Source organism: Poecilia reticulata, linkage group LG8 (genome assembly GCF_000633615.1).
Source record: "Poecilia reticulata strain Guanapo linkage group LG8, Guppy_female_1.0+MT, whole genome shotgun sequence".
Lineage (NCBI taxonomy): Eukaryota > Metazoa > Chordata > Actinopteri > Cyprinodontiformes > Poeciliidae > Poecilia > Poecilia reticulata.
The window spans coordinates 6,347,042-6,356,421 of record NC_024338.1 but is presented as its reverse complement, the minus strand read 5'-3'; the positions used below and the strand labels follow the sequence as shown (position 1 = coordinate 6,356,421).

Here is a 9,380-nt window from a genome sequence, read left to right as displayed (position 1 = left end):
TATATATATAAAAAATAGATAGATGTGTGTGTGTGTTCTTCACTGGACAACTATACACTGTGAAGATCTGAAGCAAGAACTGATCGATTACCACTCGCGTCATAAAATATGCAGCTCTTCCGAGTCCAAAGGGTGACGGGTGGGATGAAAGAGAGGATGAAGCTTAAAAGAGAATTAAAAAAACAGAAGAAGAAAACAAAAGCGGGTACTTTGGTCGTCATCGGACTGCTCGGTGGCCTGCATGGCCTTTCGGATCTGCATCCGGATGATGTCGATTTTGGTTTTGCTGTCCTGCAGCATCTGCTGAGCCGACTGGAGGAGCTTCTTGTCCTGCAAAACACACCAGCAGAGGTTAAGTGTTGGAATCGGCAGCTGGATTGGGATAGTCAGTGCCATGGAAAAAAATATCTCTTCTTTTTGCCACACATCAAACAAAATTTTATATCAAACAAAAATAGCATGAATCCAGTTTCCAGAAGTTTTTTTTTTATCCTTTCAAAAAGTTTCAGCTTAGGTCAATATGATGTGAAAAAGTAATTTCTCCCCTCAATCAACCAATAACTTTCAATAAGTGTTTACAATAGCTGGCAATAAGCTATTTTTTTATGACTACAGAGGAATTTTGACCCGGTCTGCATTGCAGAATTTCTGTGATTCATCCAACAACATACAACATAACTTTTTTCCACAAGATGTTTTAGACAAAAAAAAAACACTTTTGGCAAAAAATAACAGGCCATGATTTTAGGAATGGTCCATTATGTAATCGGGAAAAGAAATATAGATGTGAAAAATGGACAGAGAGTATACCTTGGTACCCCCACTTGAGTATATTGGGATCATGTTCTCTGCTCCCTGCTTGACCTTCAGCTCGATGTTTAGCTGTCGCTCCAAAGCTGCGATCCGTTGCTGATTGGCCGATGTCCGACTGACTGAGCCAGGAGACTTACTGGTATCTGCAGACACATGATAGGAGGTCGGGTTACTTCTGTGTTCACATCATCAACATGTGGTAAAGGCCACATCTTAGTGTCTATTTTCTTACTGCAAAAAAGTCAAGACAAAAAGTACTGTAAACTTTCTCGACATATAATAAAAACAAAGGGACCTAAATATTAATTTTCTATAAAACATAAATTATAGTGCAGTCTTGCAAGTACATCTGGCAAGACTGCACAGATGTACTTGAGATTTATTAGACCTCAAACTGTTAAATTTTTTAAATTAGTTTTAGATTCCTGAAAGCTACCCAACAAGTATACATAAAGTAATCCAGTCTTCTAAAAAATGCATTGTAGTTGCACTTTGTTATTTTCATTTAGGAAAACAAGATGGGACAGGTGAGGAGGGAAAGCGGCAGCATCTGTAACTTCCATGCACGCAAAGGTGGGATACTCAGTCCAGACAGGAGGCAGATTTTTGCTTTGATTTCATAAAGATTGTTAGAATTTCTTTCAGTAATTAATATTTCAGATTTGTTGTGTAACTGTAGAAACAGCAAGGAGAGAGAAACTCGCTGGAATGATGCTAACTAGCCTAGCATGTCACTGAACAGTGTTGTTCACCTTTTTCACTGGGACAGACAGGAGTGGCTAGGCTGGTATTAGGACTGCTGCTGACTGACTCATCTGTCGCTAAGTGTTGTAAAAGGTACAGAGACAAGTTCAAAGTATGAATATCTTGGTAATTACTTTTCCTTCATTGATAAATGCTAGCGAAATGGCGACTAACAGTAGTTTGTAGCTAAGCTACCTAAGCTAAAACACTCTACCCACCTTTCTTGGGGGAGGAAATAAGTCATAAATTGACAGCCTTCTTTTTGTCTGACTTCTCTTTTTTTGAAATCATAACTTTTTTTACCTGGCTGCTCATCTGCCATAGCTGCTTTTGTCTCTGACTGCTGCTAAATACCATCAGTCAAGCGCGTGCAGCAGGACCAAACCATTTCATGCAAATGGTTTTTGTATGAAATACTTTTTTTTTTTTTGTCTGGGAGTAGTAATATTTATCTTTTACTGCCAAAAATGAATAAAAAGAGATATTATTGATTTATTGTTTACAAGGATTCCAAAATATTATTTGTATATATAAAAAATATTTTTATTTTTTGTGTGTATGTGGGTGCCCCCTATCGGTCAGGGGCTCTTGGAGTTGTCCGAGCATTTTCTCTCTTAACGGTGCAAAAGCAGAGCTTATATAAGCTATATTTTCATTTGAATCAATGAGGATTTCCAAACATTTATTGAAAGGACGCTGCTTTAAACGCTGTATGCAACGGATGATTATTAAAGTAATTTTAAATCATGTAGCATGTGAACGGTTCATTTTGGTTCCAGTAGCGCTGGTTTTCCTGGAGACAGTGCAAACGCCCACAATGTCTCCAGAAATTGGGGTAAATTATCTACCGTATTTTCCGCACTATAAGGCGCACCTAAAAACCTTCAATTTCCTCAAAAGCCGACAGTGCGCCTTATAATCCGGTGTGCCTTATATATGGACCAATATTGAGCCACAAGTCTAGCAACTATGGTAAGCAGCCGCCGACTTCATTTTCCCCCGTAGAAGAAGAAGTGCGCGGTGCATGCTGGGATAGTTGTCAGAACGCTGGTTTGTTAATAAAGTTTGATAATACATTTAAAGCCAAGGGAGGCGGAGCATAGACATAACACAAGAGTAGAGACATAGACATAATATAAGAGTTGACCCCGCAGACTCCTCCGGCGCAGGAAATGCGGCGGCCATCTTGGAGCGGTCGACCCTCCTACTTTGCTCAATCAAAACAGCAGAAGATGCCTCAGCACTGAGGGATATTGTTGTTCGGATCGATGGACTATTGATGTGAGGGCTCCACAGACAACATTTCACAAGTACGATGGACATATTATTGTGTATATATTGTGATTAGAATATTACTTTACTGTATTTATGTCCACCGGCGAGATACCAGCTAATATTAGCTACAGTGCTTGGTGTAATACGGGTTCAACCCTATGAAGGCTAACTGAGATTCTGTAAATCTAAAAAAATTAAATATTCTCTAACATTGACTTAGATTATCTGACGCAAGAGCCTATATTAGAAATGAAACAATATAACACATATTATAAAACTTATATTATGTCTTATAACATTCACCAGCAAAGTTTACACAGGTGGTAAAGACTATTATTTATATGTAATTCTTTCTCTATAAGGCACATAACGCTGAGTGGAGTGGTGGCCGCCCTAAATCTCGTCAGCGACAATAGGCGAGAGCGGTCCATGAGGCGTCTACTCTTATATTATGTCTATGGGGCGGAGGGGCAGGGGAAGAGAGACAGAGACTGCGGCGGCAGCGTTGTCGGTTGGTCTGTGTTACCCAGAAAGCAGTTGGGCACARTATCGCAACACCAACACCGTGAGTGAAACAATGACTGGGGCAGCCTACTATATAAAGTACTGGGGACCACTTCTTTACAAATGTAGATGTGTAATAATAGAGTACGGAACAAATTGGCAACCCAAACTGAAGTGTCTATTCTATGCACCTTATAATCCAATGCGCCTTATAGTGCGGAAAATATGGTACTAAAAGAAGGGAGAGAGAGATCTGAAAAAAGTTATTTGTTGTAATTTTTAAAGTATCAACAAAACCTGGGATTCTAATAGGGTGTGTATAGACTTTTGAGAGCTGTTGTTGCTCAGTAAAGATGTCATACAGCAGCAATAATTACCTTCTGGACTAACCTATTTGGCTACTAATAAAATTAGATTAAAAAAATTATATTTTACTTCCTTTAAACCCTCCTGAACAAATTTGCTATTACCAGTATGCATCATGTGTAGTGCTGTGACGATACATGACCTGCTTTCTGCTACAAAAAATATCTGATAACTGCTTGGATTTGTTTAGAGTGCAGCAGACTGTGTGCATATCTATATGTCAAGCTTACAAATTTAGTAATAGTGATTACTTGTGGTTAATCACAGAGCTATAGTGTGGTTAACCTGATTAAATTTAAATGATCACAATAAATACAGCTAAAGTTGTACTTTTAGTAAATACAGAAATGAATTAAAGCTTGGAGTAGCGTTGAAAGACCCTCGGCACTTTGTAACCGAGGTCGTTCTGCTTTGCCACCTCACCTTCTTCCAATAACCTGCCATGCAATCTCACACATCACCAGCAGGCTTCCAACTCAGAAGTAGGAATTTCCAAGCTCAGAACACAAAAGTGACTCGCCAATAGCTCATAGTGACTTGGAGAGATTAATCAGTGTACCAAATTTCAAATATTAGACACATAGGTCTGTCTGAGCTTAGGGGGCGCTGTTGAGCCATTTGGCCACGTCCATATTTTGGTGAGTTTTTGAGTATTTTTAGGCCCTCTTAAAAGGCAAAGAAAAGAAATGTTTTCGAAAGTCAAACAGAACTTCGCAGCACTTTTGCTGCCCAGGCCTGATGATGAAACTGTTCACGGGCGTTGCGTCACCTTCCTGCTGTTTACCTTGGTTGTCATCCGGACCCTTGACAACAATGTGTGCGTCCAGCTCCCGCAGCTGAGCCTGGAGCGTCTCCACTTTGCGCTTGGAGCTGCGGAGCTGCGAGTCCACCTGCTGGCCCTTCCTCTTATCCGTGATGGCCCTGCGCAGATTCTCCGCACCCTCCTTGATCTTCAGCTCCTTGCGGATCTCCCTGCGGATCCTCTCACGGTGCTCGTCCAGCCGCTGCTGCACGCTGGAGTCCGAGAAGTCCGAGTTCTGGTCCAGGCCGAGCTGCTGGAGCACCGACAAGCCATCCGGGTCGGTCTAGAGAAAGACAAAACAAACGCGATGAGATGCAGAGGTCGAAGCATTTCGTTCAACCAACACTCGGTAGTATGGCGATTATTCTATTCGAGACAAAAAGGGACCAAATAAGTTCAAAGGATAACATCTGATGGAGTGAGGATGAGTCAGAAATAATGCTAACCAGCCATTCTGACAAACTGAAACAAAGAAGAAAGGACGGGGAAACAGAAACTGAGTGAATTGTCATCCTGTGAAACCTACAAAGCTGACACCTTAAGGCAGAATCAAAGCTGAGGTTCCATTTAAGAGCATAAAGAGCTGAGTGCTCACATCAGCAGCCCAAACAAGATTAGAGCAGATTAGAACAGAGTCAATTAGGATCCCTGTCTGCTTCTGCTTGTGTCGCATAGGAAACAAATATGTTTAAATGTCATAAAAAGTGTGTATAAAATTTTCATAGGATCAAATTTGCCAGGTTGCTTTTATGTCTCATCTTATTTTTGCTGTTCTTTTGTTAAAATCTACAACCAGGCAGTAACTATCTATCCACACAACATGGAATCCAAAAACCTACTTGTGTCAGAATAAGAGTGTAACACTTAGCAAGTCTCACCAGATGAAGACATGCCTGCAGTAGTGCTTTGAAAAGCAAATTTTACTGAGGTTATTAATACACTCCTAGTGAACAACAGCTGTATTTCATTTTATTTGGTTGTGACTTTGTCTCATTTGAGGTAAATCAAATTTTCTTGTGTTCTGGGCATCGTCAGAAAGAAGGAATCACGAATTCAGACGTTATTCATGAAAAATAACTCCTGAATTTCTTAACTTCACAAAAGAGTTATTTAATATTTACTTATTCCACAAGTAAGAAACTGAAAATTGGGTTTCTGCAGGTTTCACCAATTCAAATTTGAGACCTTTTTAGATATTTTAAAGACCACTATGAATGGAATTTAAAACCTACGTCACCACAGACATGTACAAACTTCTGGCCAACGGGCGATAAATCTGCACTTACCAAGATAGACACAAAAAAAGCTAGCTTGCTACTTATCTGGCTAGCTAGCTATCTTTTTAGCTAGTTAACCATAGTTATGTCTACTAGCCAGATAGCTTAGCTAGCAAGGATGTGTTTACATAGATATAAATACATTAATGTCTATGTATGTTAGCAGTTATTTAGCAGTAACCCCAACTGTCTCGAGTTACAGAAGGCAATGAAGACGTCTGAGTGTGACTTAAACTTTTGCATGACAGAAAAGTTTTGCAAAAAATTATTACACAAGATTAAAAGATCCAGTCAAGACCAAATTTGAAACCTTTGATTAACCTATTGTGGACCAGCTTACTTTATAAATTTTTTTAAGGGACTTTAAGACATCTTAAGGCCTTAAATCTAGATGCATGAATTTAGGACTTTTCAGGGTCACCCTGGAATAGTCCTGAAAGTCTCAAGAGAACCCCCTTTTGAAAATGAAATAAAACTGATTTACTCCCTTGAGGAGTAATAAACAGAAAAGGGGTAAGGTATATGCTGTGTTTATTAATGTAACCTTGTTTTAAAATAAATGAACTTTTAAGAAAACTCATGTATATAACTGTCAGTTATGCAATGATTGCTATGCACTAAAAAATATGCAAATAGCCCAAACACATTCTTTGTGTGTATGAGTAATCCAACTGAGTCAGCATTTTGCCAATTAAACTGCCTATATGTTGGACGGCTGTCAAAATTTTGAAACCTCAAAAATGCTCCATCATGTCATTTCAACGTTTCCTTTTTTTTTTTTTTTTAACGTCAGTGCTGCACACTGCGGATCAGCCGTCATACTCTACATTATGCCATAAAGAGCAGAACAGCGAAACTTATCAAGTAAATATTCGACAAAATACCACGTTTACTTGGAAACTACTTACGTTTTCAAGTACTTAAGCATTCAACATGTGTAACTCCACATTTTAAAGTATGTGAACTTCAGTTATCAATGTTATTTTTTTTACAGCAGATGGAATAATTATTATTTTTGTGTCCAAGAAAAAAGTATTAAAATGAAGGGTGCCCAAAGGTTGACCCTTGTGAACTTGGTGTCCCTCAGAATGATTTAACCCACCACCACAATTCCAGACTGGTGACAAACTTCATCCACCAGCACAGGTGCTTGATTTAAATATTTTGAGGTGAGATTTTCACTGACCTTCCTAAAATAAGAATAGAAAATGTTACCTGCAACACAGCACACTTGTCTTTTATCTGAACTTCATTGTAGACTGAAGCATCAACTTTTTATGTTTCAGATCTAACGTGACTTACAGATTTATGTTCTGCAAAAATTAAACAGCTTTATTTACAGCACCTTATTTTTGACCCAGCTCTACTCAACTTGTCCATTTTGGCCTGCATGGCATAAAGACACGGCTGCTAAAGATCATTCCAAATAGCTTTGCTTAAAGGGGAAGTATTGTGTCTTTTCCAGGCACATAGTCATTTTATAGCATAATCCAGTAACTATGTTACCGTCAGTTGTTACAAAAATGTTGTGTCAAATATGGCTTTATTACCCCTTAAAATTGGGCCTCTATCTCTTTAAAAACCGCTGCTCTTTTGAAACTCCACCTCCATTGTCACACATAGCTCCTCTATTAACCCTTTAGTGACATTTTTATGTTACACTGAAGAGAAGCGAGTTAATGAGCTCAGCAGACGTGCAGCTCCACCAGGTGTTTGCCAATTACTCCTGGCTAGTCTGAAGGAACTGATTGGACGAGTCTTGAGGGAGGGCTGCTCCGTGAGGTGAAAGCTTGGAAACTGCAGCTCAGAGGAGGAGCTGCGCCTAAAAGGCGGAGCTACATCCACCCAGGCGTTTTGCACAGGATTTCTCAGTCACGCATGAAAGAATCAAGACAACATAGACAACATTCCAAGTGTGTTTTTGATGAGGGAATAACATTATAACATAAAGCTAATAAAAAAAGAATACCTTTAATTATTTTTATTTAAATGCCATGATACTGGGAAAAGTGTGATATTATTATTCAAGGTTATCATGCAGCGAGAATCTCACACCACTCCATTCTGAGTAATGAACTGCATATTTTAAAAAAAAAAWTTTTTTAAAAACCTGGTTGATCGACATTTATCCACTGCTGTTCCACCACACCGGCCTCATCGAATCCGTCCCAATCACATATTCAGTCATTGTCCCACCATCCCCTCCTCTCTGCTACAGAGTAATGGCAAGGGACTTGGAGTCTTTGACCGTGCAGCCAGCCCTCCAAGCTCAGGGGATCTGATTACAGCCCCTCTGGCTCTCTGTGACCATCCAGCTACGCGCCGGCCGCGGCCACAGCTCTCTGCTCATTAAAGCTGTAATCCATCTGCTTGCACAATGCACTACAGCAGCCGGGCACAGCAGCCCGAGCAGCACAGCATCAACCACAAAGTGCTTACAGGATTTTTAACTGTAGCTTTAATGCACAACTCAAAGACACGCAACTAAGTATGTTTGACATACCGGCAACAGAGAGGGATTATCAGGAGGGACATCGCTGTAGAAATGTGCTGTTTTCCAATAGAGCAGTCGGAGAAATTTAAATGGAGATGCGCCAAGATGTTTAAATTTGATCAGACCTACCTGGTGACTGGAGGATACAAGGTCAAAAATCCAATAATTTTCACTTACTAATGAATGCAGGTAAGCAAAATGAATGCAAACCCGATCTCACCAGTTAGAACACTCTTCAGTGTGGGGGTTGCTGCAGAATGATGAAGAGTCAAATTTAGCTATGTTGAGAACAAGTAAATGAAATGAAATCATAAGCAGCACAGAGACGCAACAAGTTTTTTTAAGACGTAATTTGCACTGCAAAACAGAGAGAGAGAGCAAGACTTCCAACTAGGCCGGTCATAACAAATTTGGCTGAACAATAAATTGTCCCAGAAGTTATTGCAATAAACAATGATATTGTTGTTTTGAGACAATTTTCAAGTAATGTAATGTTAATGGCATAATAATGCAAGAACACATTCTCAATTATCAATAAACTTTAAGTTATAATGAACATTTAACACTGGAACTGGAAGATATTTTAAATATCCAAAATAAATATGGATATTTATTTTGAAACAACACATAAAATTAACTATGAAGTCTCGACTAGTTGCGACCAAAGAAACAAACTGAAGACTTTTGTCGTCCAATTTTTGGTAGAGAGAGAAAAGGGAAAGAGGCTAAATTATGGAAATGGAAATGCTTGAGCTTGTTTTAATTTATCATGCGATTAATTGATTTGTTGCTTAATGTGACAGGCTGACTTCTAACATCTGTCTGTCAGAATTACATCTCAGGATGTGGACATGATGACAGATTTTTTTGGGGGGGAAATCTCAGAGATGGCCTTTTTCACAAAGCGATCCAGAGCCTGTCGTGGTTCCTGAACGGGATTTTGAACCAGTGTTGCATATTTCCATTGGAAGAATGAGGTTCCAGTTGGACGCTGTGGAAAACACTTGTACATCCTCATCTGTCCTGTGAAGACGTGCACGTGCACACACACACACACACACACACACACACACACACACACACACACACACACACACACACACAC

General features: G+C 39.5%; 1 protein-coding gene across 6 annotated transcripts in view; it reads right to left on the bottom strand.

Annotated features, from left to right (window-relative positions):
- LOC103468356 (serine/threonine-protein kinase N1-like) overlaps positions 1 to 9,380 on the bottom strand; it is a 47,122-nt gene that overhangs the window by 17,253 nt on the left and 20,489 nt on the right. For 4 of the 6 annotated variants that reach the window (XM_008415383.2, XM_008415385.2, XM_008415384.2 and 1 more), the window contains 3 exons: positions 4,487 to 4,787; positions 811 to 956; positions 210 to 330 (listed from right to left, as the gene is read on the bottom strand). In XM_008415383.2, coding sequence (XP_008413605.1) covers positions 210 to 330; positions 811 to 956; positions 4,487 to 4,787 — 568 coding nt within the window. Of the gene's footprint in view, positions 1 to 209; positions 331 to 810; positions 957 to 1,775; positions 1,947 to 4,486; positions 4,788 to 9,380 lie in introns of those variants that run through there. The other 2 variants (XM_008415386.2, XM_008415388.2) reach the window with 2 other exon arrangements.